At 36.4% G+C, this 19,425-nt stretch overlaps 1 protein-coding gene across 4 annotated transcripts; it reads right to left on the bottom strand.

Moving 5' to 3' along the window:
• Positions 1-2,395: 2,395 nt before the first annotated feature.
• On the bottom strand, positions 2,396-19,304 carry trhr2 (thyrotropin releasing hormone receptor 2). 4 transcript variants are annotated; one of them, XM_067389255.1, is made up of 5 exons: positions 19,179-19,304; positions 18,841-18,902; positions 16,211-16,934; positions 13,389-13,806; positions 2,396-4,095 (listed from the first exon to the last, which is right to left on the bottom strand). In XM_067389255.1, the coding sequence occupies exons 3-5, from the start codon at positions 16,594-16,596 to the stop codon at positions 3,394-3,396; spliced, it is 1,506 nt and encodes a 501-aa protein (XP_067245356.1). In that variant the 5' UTR covers positions 16,597-16,934; positions 18,841-18,902; positions 19,179-19,304; the 3' UTR covers positions 2,396-3,393. The 4 variants fall into 4 exon arrangements, with proteins under 4 accessions (XP_067245356.1, XP_067245357.1, XP_067245358.1 ...); XM_067389256.1 differs by having other exon boundaries at positions 16,211-16,606; XM_067389257.1 differs by having other exon boundaries at positions 16,211-16,603.
• Positions 19,305-19,425: the final 121 nt, after the last annotated feature.

The raw sequence follows: 19,425 nt of genomic DNA, 5'->3' as shown, positions 1-19,425 counted from the left end.
CTCAATGTTTTGTGTGCATTTTTTTTTTTTTTACTCAGTTCACTTTTGGGTCAACTGAAAGAATTGGGTTCTTTTAAAGAGGACTCAAGTGTGATGAAACCGAAGTAGTGACATTTCAGTTCTTCCATATTGTGACATACATCCAAGTTAAACAGATTATTGAAAAAGAGAAAAATGTTGGTTGTTGATTGGATGAAGGCAGATCTGAATGCGATCTTGCAGTCAGTTGTAAGAAAGGGGTGGGGTTTAAGAAGATTAAATGATTGGAGAAGTCTGGCGTTGTGCCGAATTCCGACACCCTGCCAGATCATTACACCCCTAGTATTGGTAGGTTAGGAGTAGGTGCGGGGTTAAGATTAGGCAATCAAGTAGCGACTTCAACGAGGGGGTAATAATTTGGCAGGGGGTCGAAATTCGGCACTTTAACAAAAAACATCCATATAGGAATTGTTCTCAATAATATGTATTTAGAAAATAGATATGATGAATTTTCATTTCATAATGACTTTAAAGAGTAATATTTGCAGCAGACAAAAAAAAAAAAATGTTTTTTTGTTTGTTTTTAGTCTATACTATGAAATTTTTTGTTTGGACCACAATGACTTTCATTTACGGAAGACGATTATGGCCAAGCAATAATAAAAAAATAAAACCATCTCGAAATTAAAGTTGTTAAATTTTGGGAAAAAACTCGTTAAATTTCAAGAAAAAGTCGAAATAAAATGTTGAGAATAAACTCGTTAAATTACGAGAAAAAACTCGTTAAATTTCAAGAAAAAGGTCGAGATAAAATGTTGAGAATAAACTCATTAAATTACGAGAAAAAAATAGTTAAATTTCGAGAAAAAAGTCGAGATAAAATGTTAAGAATAAAGTCATTAAATTACGAGAAAAAAAAAAACTTTAAATTACGAGAACAAATTCGTTAAATTATGAGAAAAATGTTAAATTTCGAGAAAAAGGTCGAGATAAAATGTTGAGAATAAACTCATTAAATTATGAGAAAAAAGTCGTTAAATAACGAGAACAAATTCGTTAAATTCGAATTTGTTCTCATAATTTGACGACTTTTTTCTCATAATTTAATTAGTTTATTCTCAACGTTTTATTGACTTTTTTCTCAAAATTTAACGACTTTTTCACATAATTTAATGAGTTTATTCTCAACATTTTATCTCAACTTTATTCTCGTAATTTAACGATTTTTTCTCATAATTTAATTAGTTTATTCTCAACGTTTTATTGACTTTTTTTCTCAAAATTTAACGACTTTTTCACATAATTGAATGAGTTTATTCTCAACATTTTATCTCAACTTTATTCTCGTAATTTAACGACTTTTTTCTCATAATTTAATGAGTTTTTTCTCAACGTTTTATTGACTTTTTTCTCGAAATTTAACGACTTTTTCTCATAATTTAACGAATTTGTTCTCGTAATCTAACGACTTTTTTCTCGTAATTTAATGACTTTATTCTCAACATTTTATCTCGACTTTTTTCTCGAAATTTAACAAGTTTTTTCTCGTAATTTAACAAGTTTATTCTCAACATTTTATTTCGACTTTTTTCTCGAAATTTAAAGGAACACTCCACTTTTTTTGAAAATAGGCTCATTTTCCAACTCCCCTAGAGTTAAACAGTTGAGTTTTACCGTTTTCGAATCCATTCAGCCGATCTCCGGTTCTGGCGGTACCACTTTTAGCATAGCTTAACATAGTTCATTGAATCTGATTAGACCGTTAGCATCGTGCTTAAAAATGACCAAAGAGTTTTGATGTTTTTTCCTATTTAAAACTTGACTCTTCTGTAGTTACATCATGTACTAAGACCGACGGAAAATAAAAAGTTGTGATTTTCTAGGCTGATATGGCTAGGAACTATACTCTCATTCAGGCGTAATAATCAAGGAACTTTGCTGCCGTTCCATGGCTGCAGCAGTGCAATGATATTACGCAGCGCCCGTGAGCCCCTGCTTGCACAGGGAACGTGCCTTGCAACCATGGAGACGTATGTGAGAGACGCTGAGTAATATCATTGCGCCTGCTGCAGCCATGATACAGCAGCAAATTTCCTTGATTATTACGCCGGAATGAGAGTATAGTTCCTAGCCATATCAGCCTAGAAAATCACAACTTTTCATTTTCTGTCGGTCTTAGTACACGATTTAACTACAGAAGAGTCAAGTTTTAAATAGGAAAAATATCAAAACTCTTTGGTCATTTTTAAGCGCGATGCTAACGGTCTAATCAGATTCAATGAACTATGCTAAGCTATGCTAAAGGTGGTACCGCCAGAACCGGAGATCGGCTGAATAGATTCGAAAACGGTAAAACTCAACTGTTTAACTCTAGGGGAGTTGGAAAATGAGCCTATTTTCAAAAAAAGTGGAGTGTTCCTTTAACAACTTTAATCTCGAGATGGTTTCATTTTTTTTTTATTATTTCTTGGCCCTAATCCTCTTCCGTATTCATTGTATGAACTAAAACTGCATAAAACATTCTTCAAAATATCTTCTTTTGTGTTCCAAGGAAGAAAGAACATGGTTTGGAACAACATGAGGGTGAGTAAATAATTTTCATTATTGAGTAAACTATCCCTTTAATCAAAATTCCCAATTTTAATTTGCATTTTACTGTAACCTCATTGCTTTCTAGGAGCAACAGTTCAATTCTGGAATACACTACACAACTTTTGCCCATATTTTTTGCTCTGATTTGCAGTCTGGCAGAGTTAAAACATGCTGAAAGTCATAGCCAGTCTGCAGAAAATTGTGCAGTTTGATATCCCAGATTTCACATAAAATCATTTAGTATATGATAGACTCAGGCTCTGATTTTTTTTAGTTTCAGATTATGATTCTATCCAGTCCATTGGAAGATAAAGCACATTTTGTTGTCATCTGTCAAGTGTCTCCTAGCAATGAGGTGCATGTTTCCACAAGTCTGGTAGTGTGTGATCCTCAGTTGTTTAGTGTTCGATGGTCAGGTTTTCCACTGTAACCATTTACAAAGACGGCAAGTGTATAATGCATATTGTTTAAAAATCGTCTAGCACATTCCAGCCTTTTATTTTTGATGAGTGCTGTTTCTATGTAATTCTATATCTACATTTCTAAGAAGCAGCAATATGAGATCAAAATAATAGTTAAATGTTTTGTCAAAATAATCACAATATGATTTTTTTTTTATATATATCAAGTAGCCCTAGCTGGAGCTTTAGCACTAGGAGGCATGTGATGCTGGTGCTGACAGCCAAATGGTTTCACTTGTAAATTATGAGGAGTGAGTGGCTACAGTCTTGCCACCTCCACTGGAGAGAGAGAATGACGCCTGTTAGTACATACAAACAAGGTCCCAATTTCAAGATATAGTTTTATATATAGTATGCTGATCTATACAATGCTGTGATTTAGCTCTGTGTCATTCTGTCTAGCTTCCCCCAGAGTGGATTTGAATTCACCGCAGGCTAGCTGTGTCTGCTCTGTGTTGCTCATGTCAGCGATAATATCCTGAGTAGTATTAGTGCTTTCCTCCATTATTTTCCCATTATCATTAATCTTGCTCATGTCCACGTTCTCTACTGTAGGCATCTCCTTGTCTACTGAGGTTTTCAATTCCTCCATGTTGCAGTTTTCAACTGCATTTTTGTTGATGCTTTGATCAATCTCATTTTTTACGCCATCGCTAATTAGCTTGTCCATATTTGTCTTGTTCTCCATGCCTTTGTTTTGTTTCTTCTCAGGAGTGACTGAACCGATTTTCTTAGGTGTGTCTCTGGTGCCGTTGGTGTTGCTGCAAAGTCGGGGGTCTCTTCCTAGGCTGTATCCGCTCTGGAGCATGGAGAGTGTCCGCTGGTGCAAGTCTTCCCTATGGCAGCGGTACAGCCCACGGAAGGCCGAGCGAAACTTCTGGGACATCAGGTTGTAAACGACGGGGTTGATCGCACTGTTGGCATAAATACAGGTCCTGCAGAAGAGCAGGAACCAGGCGTCCAGGTATGGCGTGCTCACAAAGGAGTTAATGAGAACCAGGGTCCTGTATGGCATCCACAGCAGGGCGAAGAGCACAACCACCACTGCCAGCATCTTAGTGACCTGCAGAGGCAAGAAATGATAAAAGTGGTTCTTTGAAGTTTCTATATATTATCGCATATACAGCAAATGTAATGAAGTTCAAATGTGAGCTCAAAGCTTATGAATTAAGAAGAGTCCCTTTCCAGTATTTTTAGCAATAATGGCAAACATGTTCCTCATGCTCACATATTGCACTATTTTTTAACAAGCTGTTTCTCATGCCACTGACAGGAAGATGTTAATAGTGTGAACAGATGTTCATGTGCTAATTTAACCTTACTCTTTTGAATAGTTTATTTTAATGATATGTATCTTGAATTTTTTTTTTTTAGCAAGTTACAGTGTTTATATAACAAGATAAAAATCCTGACATTTGACTTTGTAAACTGCGATGGACAAAATGCAGAAAGAGAAGGATGATAGCAATGTTTCAGCCATTTCTATTCTCTTCTATTTACTTTTATTCAATTATTTTACACTACTGTTTTGAAAATAAAAATAAATGTTTCTTGAGCACCAAATCAGCATATTAGAATGATTTGTGAAGGATCACGTGACACTGAATACTGACTAAAATTTCATTACATTTAAAATATATATGTCACATCATTACTGTTTTCCTTTATTTAATCAAATAAATGCTGGTTTGGAAGCATACAAGACTTTAAAATGTAACGTATAACATAAAGATACTATTTATTTTAGCAACATTTTTTTTGTTTAATAAATGTCAAGATTTTAAGACAGAAAAACAAGGTACAACAAATAGTTAACCTTAAATTAGCTGATTTATAATCATATCTACTGGAAAAAAGAGGCCTACTGTAATCTATTAATAATTTTCAACTCTTTAACGGGGACCTATTATGCCCATTTTTACAAGATGTAATAAGTCTCAGGTGTCCCCAGAATGTGTCTGTGAAGTTTCAGCTCAAAATACCACACAGATAATTTATTATACCATGTTGTAAATGCTTATTTTTGAGTGCTAGCAAAAACATGCTGTTTTCGTGCATGTGTCTTTAAAGGTGCCATCGAACGTTTTTTTACAAGATGTAATATAAGTCTAAGGTGTCTCCTGAATGTGTCTGTGAAGTTTCAGCTCAAAATACCACATAGATTTTTTTTTATTAATTTTTTTAACTGCCTATTTTTGGGGCATCATTAAATATGAGCCGATTTATGCTGCTGCCCCTTTAATTCTCGTGCTCTCCACCCACGGAGCTCGCGCTTGCCTTAAACAGTGCATAAACAAAGTTTACACAGCTAATATAACCCTCAAAAGGATCTTTACAAAGTGTTCGTCATGCATGCGGCATGCATGCGTTGGATTATGTGAGTATTGTATACTGTTATATTGTTTACATTTGATTCTGAATGAATTTGAGGCTATGCTCCGTGGCTAACGGCTAATGCTACACTGTTGGAGAGATTTATAAAGAATGAAGTTGTGTTTATGAATTATACAGAATGCAAATGTTTAAAAATAAAAATAGCGACGGCTCTTGTCTCCGTGAATACAGTAAGAAACGATGGTAACTTTAACCACATTTAACAGTACATTAGCAACATGCTAACAAAACATTTAGAAAGACAATTTACAAACATCACTAAAAATATCATGATATCATGGATCATGTCAGTTATTATTGCTCCATCTGCCATTTTTCTCTATTGTTCTTGCTTGCTTACCTAGTCTGATGATTCGGCTGTGCTGCTCCACACGTTACTGGCTGCCCTTGTCTAATGCCTTTCATAATGTTGGGAACGTGGGCTGGCATATGCAAATATTGGGGGCGTACACCCCGACTGTTACGTAACAGTTGGTGTTATGTTGAGATTCGCTGTTCTTACGGAGGTCTTTTAAACAAATGAGATTTATATAAGGAGGAGGAAACAATGGAGTTTGAGCCTCACTGTATGCCATTTCCATGTACTGAACTCTTGTTATTTAACTATGCCAAGATAAATTCAATTTTTAATTCGAGGACACCTTTAAATACAAATGAGCTGCTGCTCCCCACCCCCTGTCCAGAATTGTGCTTCCTTCAATCACAGCTCCCGCATACACGCATCGGATACTCTGCCAAATACAAACAAGACATCTGCTTGGTTTTGATTATCATCTCTATCATGATCACGCTCAGTGACACTGCAGTTCTTCTTCATCATGAAAGTTTATTATCTACATGCATTTTGAAGCTATATCTGCACACATCTGAAGCACACGCACAGAAAGCTGTCTGTCAGACGGCACATCTCGTGAGTATTAACTAACTTCTCTTTCATGTTTTATTGTGCTTAAACTGCAAAATACACACAAGGTTCTGTCAAACACACAGAGTTCACATAACAGTCGGTTATGTCTGTGAGCGTAAACAGCAGGGACAGAAATTGCATGCGTATATTAGATCGTACATTCCCTTTAAAAATAAAACTAATCCACTGCGTCTTTAGCGGCTTAGATGTCAGGAGTAAATGAAGACTATGTTCATTTTTACATCCAACAACAAAACACCTCAATCACTTTCTTGTCGCTACAACTGAGACACAATGGCAGACTGTGTACAACTTGCTCAGGGCGGGGTTTATGCTAATACGGCAGTGTCTGTCAACAGTCATGGGTGGGGCCTGTACAAAGTGACATCACTTTGTACAGAATCTGCAAGTGGCTTGTTCTGAGAAATTGTTATGAATTATAGGGATTTTTTAAAAAGGAGTGGATGGATTTTTATCATTATAGGGTGGTTGTGTACATACAACACACATTTATGTTCAAACACCATGTAAAAGTGAATTTTGCAAAATAGGTCCCCTTTAAAGCGTATGCACCCTAAACTGTCATAAGTCACAATTTCTACAACATATCAATGTTAACTAGCTAGATAATGTTACCATGGTAACCCAGGTGAAAAAAAGTAAATTTCTATAATGTACTTAAAGTGCTCCATTTTCACAGTTTTTAATTTTGTACTTAATATACTAAAAAATCTTCTTTAGTACTTCTTAAGATAATCTTAAGAACATCTAAACTGTGCTATTTTGAGACACCATGAAATAAGAACTAAATTGTGCTTTTAATATTCTATCTCTGTATTAAAAATGTATGAAAAATGTATTTAGATATCACTTATAGTACATTTGAACCCATAGTGTACTACAAGTGGTAACTAAATATATTTTTTAAATACAGAGATAGTATATTAGAAGCACATTTTAGTTCATATTTCATGGTGTCTCAAAATAGCACAGTTGAGTACACTTAGATGTATTTAAGTTGTACTAAAGAATTTTTTTTTGTATATTGAGTACAAAATTAGTGCGCAAACATTTTTTCACCTGGGAATGTTATAACAGAATTCACAGCAACAATGTTCAATAGATCAAAAGAAAACATATATTTGCGCTTTCAAGGCAGGAAAAGACATGTACATGATCGATGAAAATAACACAATTTTCCATGTCTTCTTGTTAATGTGTACAGTATATATTTAGAGGTATTTTTAAGAGAAAATGTACAAACAGGCTTAGACAAAGTGCTTTGAGTTACATAAAAAAAAATAATTCATCCTTATCTAGATCATAATTACATATTACATTTTTGTTCATGGCATGAAAACTGTGGGATCGGTAGAGAGAAAGAGAGAGAGAGAGACAACAAGATGGAGACACAGTCAAACATCAGTTAAACATCATCTTTGTGTCAGTGATGGTTAACAGGCAAACTGTTGAATCCCTGTGTGAAGGGATATAAGGAATATATCCACACCAAGTTTTGACTGTCAAAGAAGGAATATATTTTGAAGGAATATATCCACACCATGTTTTGACTGTCATAAGAAAACAAAGAAGTCCTCCCTAATGTCTCCTCACTTAGTTCAAGTGACAAATAAATGCAAAAATTCCTCCCATTAACATTCACAGGGACTCCTCTGGGGTTTGAGCGCACTCATTGTCTCATGCTGGAGATAGACAACCGGTGACGGAGACCTTCAATAATAATGACAAAATTGTCTGCACAACAAAGCATCTAATTGAAGCTGTGTGGGGCTGGGAGGAGCTCCTTTAATTAACAAAGCAGGAGATAATGACTGCATGACTGGCAGTGACAATTTGAATATATATTTGGAATATCTGGTTATTGTGATTGCTTATCAATGGAAAACAAGGTCTTAACACAGCACAAACAAAGCCGGCTGCTACTCATGATTAGGTTAAATAAAGGGGAGCCTCTACTGTAGTGATGACTTTATCAGATTCCTAGGAGAGATAACTTCACTCAACCACTGCGGTGGCACAGGCATCTTGAATCGTATTGAACTTTATGAAATTTGCAGATGAAGTGATCAAAGCGCTGGAGGTGCGGCGTAACCGAGGTACAAAAGCGAAAGAAAGGGAGCCGCTCTTTTAACCTCAAAGAGCATAATCTCTAGGAGTATTAAGCATACTTGAGTGAACATCACAAATCATATTATGCAAATGTTCCACTCAAGTGGGGCCCTCTTGAATCTTCAAGATTTTGATCTGAGACTCACAAGAGTCTCCACATAAGTGCACATTTGAGGTAAACACAGTTGCAGGTACACGTGCGCGTAGGTCACCGCATGGTCTGAATTTCATGACATTATCTGTAGTTAGAATGGTTGGCACCCTTGGTAAATATGAGCAAAGAAGCCTGTAAAATTATTTCTGCATTGTTAATTCTTTTGATCTTTAATTATAAAATTCACAAAAAAATCGAACCTTTCATCGAAGTAAAAGAATTGGAAATGTGGGAAAATCTCTTTAGGAAATAAATGTTTTTCTCCAAAAGACGTTGGCATCATTGGCACCCTTTTATTCAATACTTTTTGAACCTCCTTTTGCTAAGATAATGGCTCTAAGTCTTCACCTATAATGACTAATGAGTTTGGAGAACACCTGAGAAGAGATCAGACACCATTCCTTCATACAGAATCTCTCCAGATCCTTCAGATTCCCAGCTCTATGTGTTACATGTATAGTCGGTGTCTCCCTCCTTCATTGTGTTTTTGGTTTAGTCTGTGACCTAGTTTCTACCCAGTCTGTCTAATCAGTAATGTCATTCACCTGTGCCGTGTTATTCACTCCTCGTGTGTTCTAGGCTGCGTTCCAGTTCGGTTTTTAAATGCCCTTCCCTCGCTAACTTCACTCGGTCTCGTTGACTCGGATGTACGTCATTGCTTACGTTGCACGAGTGCCCACTTCTGGCAGAACCTTTGTATGGGCTGAACTGGAACGTCCTAAGCCCTTGATCACTTGGAATCCGCAATGGAGCTGATTTATTATTTATTTTTACAAAATTGTTTATTACAGCATTCTATATGTTTATATGTGTGTTTTAAATGTTTAAAAAATAATTAATATATCATAGAGTTGTTTGTGGTGGGGTAAATTAAACGCGATATGCGCTGACGTCACAATCGTGTTGCATTGTGGGTTATGGAGCTGCCTGAAGTGTACATATGAAGTAGACTCGCTCCCTCTGTCAAAATCGAGGGAGCGAGGGTCTGTCCATATAAACTTCCCTCGTCCACTTCACGAAGTGGAACACACTTCAGAATGGCGGCAGGGATTCCCCCGAGGGCAAGTGTTTAGGAAAGTTCGCGAGTGCGTGTCTAAAACCGAACTGGAACGCAGCCCTAGTATCTCCCTGTGCCTTTCAGTTCTTTGTCCAATCACGTCAATGTATACGTGTGTTATGGTGTTTGTTAAAGGTGCCCTAGAACCCTTTTTCACAAGATGTAATATAATGCTGCATTCACGCCACCTCGTATTTTCCGGAATCTTGAGATAACAACACGTGGCGTTATATTCGGAGCTGTTCACATCCTTTTGGTCCTTGAATTGGGAATAATGCGTTTCCATGGCACCACACTATGAACGCCTAAATGAATCTACAGCAGCCACGTGGTACATCTGGGAGCTTTCAGAAAAAACCCAGCTTACAAGCTGTAATTACGAACTCTACGAGGACGTGAATGCTTTTTACAAGCAGGAATCTCATAACTACAGGAATTATGAGGCCGCATGAACGCACCTTAAGTCTAAGGTGTCCCCTGAATGTGTCTGTGAAGTTTCAGCTCAAAATACCCCATAGACTTTTTTTATTCAATTTTTTAACTGCCTATTTTGGGGCATAATTAAATATGCACTGATTCAGTGCGTGTCCCCTTTAAATGCTCGCACTCTCCGCCCCCAAACTCGCAACTCTAATAACGGACAATATTTTCTTAACTGTGTCGCTTTTATTTTATTTATTTATTTTTTGGCATTTGGTAATTATTTGACAACCTGTCACGGGAACACTAGTGCTTTTGTACGTTTGACTTATCTGTACTTCCTACTGTCATTTATAATGGCTATTGTTGTTTTTTTTTTGTTTTTTTGGGGGTTTTTTTTGAAATTCAATAAATAGTGCGTAATATGGATTGAGTTAAAGTTCCATTAAAATGCCATTAAATGAAGGCAAAACTTTAGGAGTGAATGAGACTCATTCAAGTCAGTCGCAAGAGACTTTTAAATTGAAAGGAACTTTTGCAAAGGAAGTTGTTTGATGTATGCTATGGAAAATTCCCTTAGCTGTAAAAAAGGACAAATAAGTTAAAAAGATCGCTTTTCTCAGCGGACATTCAAACAGACTTTTATAATGGATATAATATTATGGACATCGACCTAAAGAATTAATGTTATTTCAGACACAGGTAATGCTGCATACTGCACAAAATACAATGAGTTTCAATGGAGGGACTCAACTTGGTCCAACTGTCAACTTAGGCTAGCTAGACCCTCCCTCCTTCTCCTCCTCCTCCCCCTCCCCTCCGTGCTTCCTGAAACAGTCATGAACGCGCATTTAAAATCATTCTTGTCGGTTATTGGCTGGAGCATGTTTATTATGTTTCGTGGTCCAGGCTTCAGGTAGATTTTGTTGCCGTTTTTGGAGCTTGTGGTGACTACAGAGACCGCATTTTTTTTACTGTGTGTTCAGGGGACAGGCAGCTAGCGGGTAGTGAGGAGATGTTTGCTCTATGTGAAAAAAATGCGTGACATCGCTTAGAGCACCTTTAACAGGGGCAATGCACATTAATAAGCATAACTGTAAATGTGCCAGAATTAGCCCAAAAGGATATTTTTCATCTGTAGACCCTTGACAGAATGTTAAAAAGTCACCCTAAAAACAAAAACAGAGTATCATTACACATATACACATCAAAAAAAAAAAAAAAACATAAATGCACAGTAAAAAGCGCTACTAAAATACAAAATATAAGTAAATTATCTAGACAAAATAATAATATAAGGGAAGGAAGAGAGAGAGAATGAGTGAGAGTGAGATGGCAACAGGAGAAGGCAACATAGCCAAGAGCAATTTGTACAATTTGTAAGTCTATTTTGTCAAGAATACAATACTAATGTTGACAACGCTGAGTTGTCAGTAACCATTGAGTTACTGTCAGTAACTTGAGATTTGAATCCATGGCGGAAGGAAGTAGTGCTGCACAAAAGAGGGTTTTAAAGACACTCTGTTGTTATTTCTTATTTATTTACACACTTGTGCCATTGGACTGTTGTATAAACGCAATATCACACTCGTAGCTGTATATCAGCATGCTGTGATTACCTATGGCCAAATCACAGCCGTGCTGATCTACAGCCATATCGCACGGCTACGAGTGTGATATTGCACACACATATATATATATATATATATATATATATATATATATATATATATATATATATATATATATATATATATATATATATATATATATATATATATATATATATATATATATATATATATATATTAGTTTCATATATATATATATATATATATATATATTAGTTTCATATATATATATATATATATATATAAAACACAGGGACAGTGCAACATCTAATTTTCATTTAGTTTAACCTGATGTAATAAAAATAAATAAATAAACTGAATTTAAAAAACGATATAAAAACTGTATAGGAATATTTAAAAAAAAATGTGATTGTGTGTAAGTTCATCTTCATTCAGAGCAAACATCCACATGCCTTTAAACAATAAATACATGGAAGATCTTCTGAAATTCTTGGCCTCTGCATGTCTTTCATGTTCTCACGGCATGCATAGATCATATCTCTAATATCTATGATCTATCACAGAACCCATCATTCCAGTGTCACAACATAGCTGTGGCTGATGCAGTGATGGTAATCTAGACCCAGACTGTACCCTGATGGCCCCTAATGCCTCTCTTCTGATGAGATAGATCCTAATGATCTGCTTTATGATGATATTCGGCCATTATGTACCCTTTCACACAATAAAAAAAAAAGAGCTCAGATGTTTGGTCTGCATCAAAATATGACTTTCTTTGCACAAAGTAGGTGTGCAAATATATTATTGTGCTGTATACAGCATTTCAGACAACAAAAAAAATATTTAGCATAAATTCCACTTTGATGCTATCAGTAAAATGTGTTGGCAATGGTTCCATACATAACAGTATCAACCAAACAGACCTTTTCTTACACTCAGTTCACATGTACAATTGGACCTTATTCACTGCACCTTAAATTATGCATTGTCATTTAAACAACAAGTCAATAAATAGACTGGTGTAAGTCTTGTAAAGAATATACATAACTGGTTCATGAAAAATGACTCATGGTTCAGTTTTGAACTCAATAACGGCTCCTAAAGATTCACTGAATCTGGTTCAAACCTCTGATTCGTGAGTGAATTCGAAGCTGTGAATTATTTTGAATGAATCATCACAAATAATTGGTACCTAGGAATCATTTGTTTGTGACACAAAGGCTCACACTGTGTTTGTTGTTGGGTGCAGGAAACACTGCCGTGCACTTTATGTAATGATATTTTAAGTTTAAAACAGCCACCAGTGGCAACTATGTTTTAAATGATTGTCTCTTTTTTATTATCACGCCAAATTAGGCACTTGGCTTGTACGAATTAAAATGCAAGCAAATAAAAACATTTAAATCTTGACTTTATTATCTAAATTTTGCCAATTAAATTTGTTACTTTTAAACACTATTTTAAACTGCATCAGGAAAATATCATCACACTCTTCTTCTCACAAATTGACATTTAGTAGAGTAAAACATTCTTCTCAGAAAAAAGAACTGACCTTTCAAAAAACAAATATGAGATAATAATCATAAGGCACGGTACAGGAGAGGAGAACTGCCCCTCGTTTGCCATGTATTGCAATCTCAGTGGATATCAAAATGCAGAATTGTCTAAAAACAAAGTTATGCAGAAACACACACACACCTACCTGTTTCCGGGAAGAAAGCGCGCTCTTTGGCCGTCCCTGGCGACCTCCTTTTCCAGCGTCCGCCGGTTCTTTGCAGCTCCTCCTGAGAGTGGGGGCGGTTATGGTGCCTGAATCTGGTGGGTGGGGCAGAGGATTCAGGTAAAGGATTCGGGCGATGAGACCATAAAGAGCGATGGCCAGAAGCAGCGGGATAACGTAGAAGATGGCGAAGTCGATAAGGTAAATGGGCAGATAGAGGTCTCGAGAGACACGGTAGCCACACTGAACACGACCGTCAGGGTTCACCTGGATGTCTACCAGGAAAAGCCAGAGCATACAGTAGACACAGGTGAAAACCCACACCCCGGCAATGATGCGTTTGGCTCGGGAAACCGTACAGACGGTTTGTGCTCTCATTGGGTGACATATGGCGATGTATCTGTGGAACAAAGAGATATTAGTAATGAGTATTATTTAATTAAAAATATTTAACCCTCTGGTAAGCCTATTCCTCTTTTAGGGTTCACACTTGTGATCCTCTTTGGTAAAAAAAAACAGAAGACCAGCAGCCATACCACACTGTAGCCCAAGACTGGTTGCCCACTGAAGCTAAGCAGGGCTGAGCCTGGGCTGCGTTTCCCAAAAGCATCGTAAGCTTAAGTTGATTGTAGCTCCATTGAAACCAATGGAGCTACGATCATCTTAGGCTTACGATGCTTACGGGAAACGCTACCCTGGTTAGTACCTGGATGGAAGGCCTCTGGGTTGCTGCTGGAAGAGGTGTTAGTGAGGCGTTTATCGGTTTTTGCAAATGAACTCTTTAATTATTTAAATCCCAGGATGTCCTTCGAAAAGAGTAGGGGTGTAACCCTGACATCTTGGCCAAATTTGCACATTGGCCTCTATCCATCATGGCCTTCTAATCATCCCCATACACTGATTGGCTTATCACTCTGTCTCCTCTCCACCAATAAGCTGTTGTGTGGTGGGCGCTCTGGCGCAATATGGCTGCCGTCGCATCATCCAGGTGGATGCTGCACATTGGTGGTGGCTGAGCAGATTCCTCCTTCCATATGTAAAGCGCTTTGAGTACCCAGAAAAGTGCTATATAAATGTAACGAATAATAATAATAGAAGACAATAAGTAATGTACTATATTTTGATTCAGTAATACTTATTCTTTAATATTTTGTATTTGAGGGGGTTTAATGGTACTAGATAATATTCACCTCTAAATTATGTACTATTTACTGTTAGAATTACATACTATTTTCAATTATCAGTGTTTAAGTTTAAAATGGAGCAAGGATATTTAAAATCCAATGTATAGAAGGTATGGAGGTAAGGTATCTGATGGAAAAAAAAAAGAAAATAATTTGTAATACCATAGTCTAACCACTAGATGCCTGTATATTTAAAGGGTTGTGTATTCCCTAGTTGCTATGTGTATTTTCAGACTTTTTTTTTTAGGTTTTACATTTGGATTTATATTTAGAGACATAATCGAAGACTACTTCATCGTGGCTGATTGTAGATTGTACCTAATAAAATGGCTTTGTGTTTTTCCTCTGTAATTTCCCATTAATTTCCTATGGTGGTCAAAGATCACAAGTGTGACTTTTATATAAGATTTATTTAGCTTTTTCTAATCACGTCCACATTTTTTTTGTGTTTATATAACAAGTGCCGCAAAAGTCACCAAGTTTCATACAATTTTGATGAAGTAAAAAAACAAATTGTAAAAAAACATGACTGAAGACCACCAGAAGGTTAAATATTGATATTTAAAATGCTGAAATCCTTCATGGCAAAAAGAGAAAAGAAATTAACTTGTCAGTTTGTTTGTATACCCATCGCATAAGTAATAAGCCACAAAGTCTATCAATATTCATTAGACTTCTTGGGGCATTTCATATTATTTCACTTCAGAATTAAAATATCCTGATAATTTTCTCACTGCCATGTCATCCAAGATGTGTATGTCTTTTTTTCTTCAGTGGAAAAGAAATTAAGGTTTTTGAGGAAAACATTCCAGGATTTTTCTCCATATAGTGGACTTCATTGGGTACAAAGGGTTGAAGGTCCAAACTGACGTTTCATTGCAGCTTCAGAAAGCTCTACATGACCCCAGCCGAGGAATAAGGGTCTTATCTAGCAAAACATTTTCAAAAAAAAAAAAAAAAAAAAAAAAAAAAATATATATATATATATATATATATATATATATATATATATATATATACACACTATATATATATATATATACACACACTTTTTAACGACAAATGCTTATCTTGCACTGCTCTCTCATTTTCTCCTCCTACTTCAAAATCGTCCAACATTGTTGTTTTACCTTTTTTTGTAAAGTCTTTTTTTTTTTTTTACCTTTTTTTGTAAAGTCTTTGCACGTTCACTTTGTTGACACTGGATCGGTACTTCTGCCTACGTCACACATGACTTTTCCAACGTTATTATGTAATGCGTGGTGCATCGCAGAGCTACTGCAAGATGAACATTTGTGGTTAAAAAATATATACTTTTTTTTTTTTTAGAAAATGACCAATCGTTTTGCTAGTTAAGACTCTTATTCTTCAGCTGGAATCATGTAGATCCCTTTGAAGCTGCAATTTGGACCTTCAACATGTTGGCCCCCATTGAAGTCCACTATATGGAGAAAAATCCTGGAATGTTTTCCTCAAACCTTAATTTCTTTTCGACTGAAAAAAGAAAGACAAACATCTTGGATGACATTGGGGTGAGTAAATTATCAGGATATTTTAATTCTGGAGTTAACTAATCCTTTAATTACATTCAGTTTTATGTTACTTCCTAACAAGTCTTACCTCTCCACAGTAAAAGCTGTGATTGAACAGGAGGACGCGTTAATGCCAAGGTACTGGAAGTAGGTGATGCCCAGGCACCCAGCATGCCCATACACCCAGGTGGCCATCAGGCTCTCAGAGATGTTCGGCAGACCCGCGGCCACCAGAACCATCAGGTCCGCCACTGCCAGGCTCACCAGATAGCAGTTGGTGGGTGTACGCATGTGGCGCGTGGTAAGAACCACCAGCACGACCATGATGTTTCCCACTATTCCCACGCCACACACCAGCAGCACAAGGAACACAGATACGGTCTTATACTCCAGGGACTCGGACACAGCGTCCCCAGGTCCCACCAGGGAGATGTTAGTTGGAGTGTCCATTCTGGAGCTCACATTTTCTGGCATGATTAGTCTTCTTGATGTAAATACACATAAGATGTGAAGGAACAGGCAGAAATCAAATTGGTGGAGGATAAAGAAAGCAGAATAAAATCTGTTTGATGTTCAAACCATTAAAGAAGGTATAAAACTATCTATTCAGTTCCAGCTTTTATTGATGGTCTTTTCTCTTATTAAGTATCTTGTTTAATTTTCTTGGCTTCAACCGCATAATGATGTTCCTCTGCTGACTGCAACCCATTATTTCTTCAGTGTTAATCTGCAACAGTATCCTTGCATTAAAAGTGGAATCCAGAGTCAATTTTTTTCTCACGTTAATGCAATCGTTCATCCGATTGATCAACCTGGAATAAAGTCAGCAGGGGGAAAAGCAAGTCTCAATCACTGTTAAAAGGATTTCATAGCCGTCCGTTAATTGCTAAATAACAGTCCATTTCATCTGGTGCAAAAAGATAAGCCTGAATGCATAAGTACAAGAGTTGGGAGCATCACATATTAAAATAACATGATGCAGACTAACATAGACTTCCTATTTGTTCTCTTTACAAATATTCCCATAACACTTGCTCTAGTAAGGATTTTAGGAGACTTCCTCTGAACATTATTGAGACAGGATGAGAAGCTTTTAATTATTCAAATGAGACATTTTAAGTGGTGCACGGCGATAAGTAGGGGAAATCACAGAAAGACTTAAAGCCACGCAGCTGCTGTGGCAAATGGCATGTTTAATAACCAAGAATCTTTAAATCAAATCCAACCTCTATAATGTTTTTATTCTGCGCATTGAATGATCTTACAAATTGAATGATCTTCATTCAAATGACCTCAGTAGCTGTTTTTCAGTGTGTGTAATGCATAAAAGACTGAAAATCTCTGCTGTATGTTCATCATAATGCAAGAACACAATGTTTACCAAAAATATTCTTTTGATAACATATTTGAACATTAATTCTAGTCTGAAAATAGTGTTTTGAAAGCCACTAAATGGGGCCAAAACGTGCTACACAGAAGCTTGAAAAATCCAGACATCTGTTGCTCTTTTCAGCTGTCTCTTTGCCTTGTAAATAAGACTGCACTGCCTCTCGGGGCTTCCCTAATAAATTGAGGTGGACACGATGTGAAAAGTAATTTAACTCAATCCTGACTTCCCAACCCTGCTCGGACTTCACCTTACTCTATTTCATATTCCATTATTACTGCTCTGGCAATGCAAATATGGACAAGAGCTCTGCGGTTTCCAATCATGTAAACTGAAGAGGGAAACAAATGTGTGTGTCCCTAGTATGCCGTCTTTGCATGAATTAAAAAAATTCCATTATTTTCATATGAGGGACATGTTTGAAAAAAAATCTTAAGACTATAAAGTTAAATGCAATTAATAATTATATGTAAATAATAAAGTTTTTCAATAGAAGCACTATAATATCCTACTGTCACATAGGCTATATATATCTTCTTCTTTTCTTCTCTGAGATTGATTCAGAGATTTCCATTAATGGTGAAAGTCAGGCGTGCTGCTATGAAATGGGCTGTCATTCACATTTGTTTAGCTCTCCTAATTGACTGTATCACTACCAGAATCATAAATCAGTAGAATGCGCTCTAAGGAAAACAGCACGGCTGTGTCTTACAACCTAATGAGCTAGACAGCATTTTGGGGCGCCACAGGTTTTTCCAGACACGCTGTCTAGGTAGACAGCCTAGTGTTGTTTTAAAGAATCACCGTCTCTCTTATATTTGTGCCTGAACAGGAAAGCAGATGTTTCATTAATACTCTGAAAATAATTATAGTTCGCGACTGACCACCTAAAAACGAATTTTTTGCACATTTTTAAAGTAGTAACATTAATTTTGCAAAACAGTTTGGCGGATTGAAGATTATGTGAACTTGAGAATTATTTTCAAAAATATGTATGCTCTGCTTGTAATGTTTATATCGCAATATATGAAAGATTCAGTTGTATATTTGATCTAATTTTATAAACATTAGTAATCATTAGCACCGAGGTGTTGGCTATTACACAGACTTGAACGAAACAAAAAATTCAGTATTGTAAAACATCTCATGAGCCATTTGTCTTAGAAAACGCTTACAATATAAGCTAAAAGCTCATATTATATAAATACACATTTGTCTTCAAAAATACTTTTAGGAACGGAGTTATGCAAAAAAAGAAAATCGATTAAATTTTCGTATTATGGAGACTGACATCGATAACTTCTCAAGATAGAGAATAAAGCATCTCTTACCAGACATCATTCTTGTTTGTGTGGAACCAAAACAGCTCTCATGCAGTGTCGGCTGTAAACCCCTGATGAAAAAACAAAATGCACTGATATGAAGTATTTGACATGACGAGCAAATAATCTGATCTTGTACAGAAGCGCGAGTAAATGCACTCTTTTAACTGTAAGTCTTCTGAACTGTAGATAGCTTCATTACAATAGCGTCCCCTAGTGGAAGAGCTCGCTGGTAATTCGTGTCTATTGAGTTATTTGAGGCACACTGAAGTAGGCTATAATTAAAGATGAACATAAAGTTCTACGCCTAAAGAAATGAATTGTACTTTTGAAAAATGTACACTCACACGATAACTTTGTTGTAACTTCTTTTCTACTTTCTCCAAGGCCTATTATTAATATGAAATGGCAGTTGTGATAGTCTTTTTTTTTCTATTCGCTTGTTAAGTTGATGTAAACAATACTGTTTCCGGGTCCAAGCCTTCACTCATTTCAAAGTGAAAATACTAACGCCTGTTTCACACTGCAAGCGTGAGCGTCGCGTGAGCAGCGCGTGAGCGTAACTACACCGTCACTGCAGCTGCAGAGACGCGC

The sequence above is a fragment of the Chanodichthys erythropterus genome, chromosome 7, assembly GCF_024489055.1.
Source record: "Chanodichthys erythropterus isolate Z2021 chromosome 7, ASM2448905v1, whole genome shotgun sequence".
Classification (NCBI taxonomy): Eukaryota; Metazoa; Chordata; class Actinopteri; order Cypriniformes; family Xenocyprididae; genus Chanodichthys; species Chanodichthys erythropterus.
Note: the sequence above shows the minus strand (reverse complement) of the source record. Positions and strands in the feature narration are given on the sequence as shown.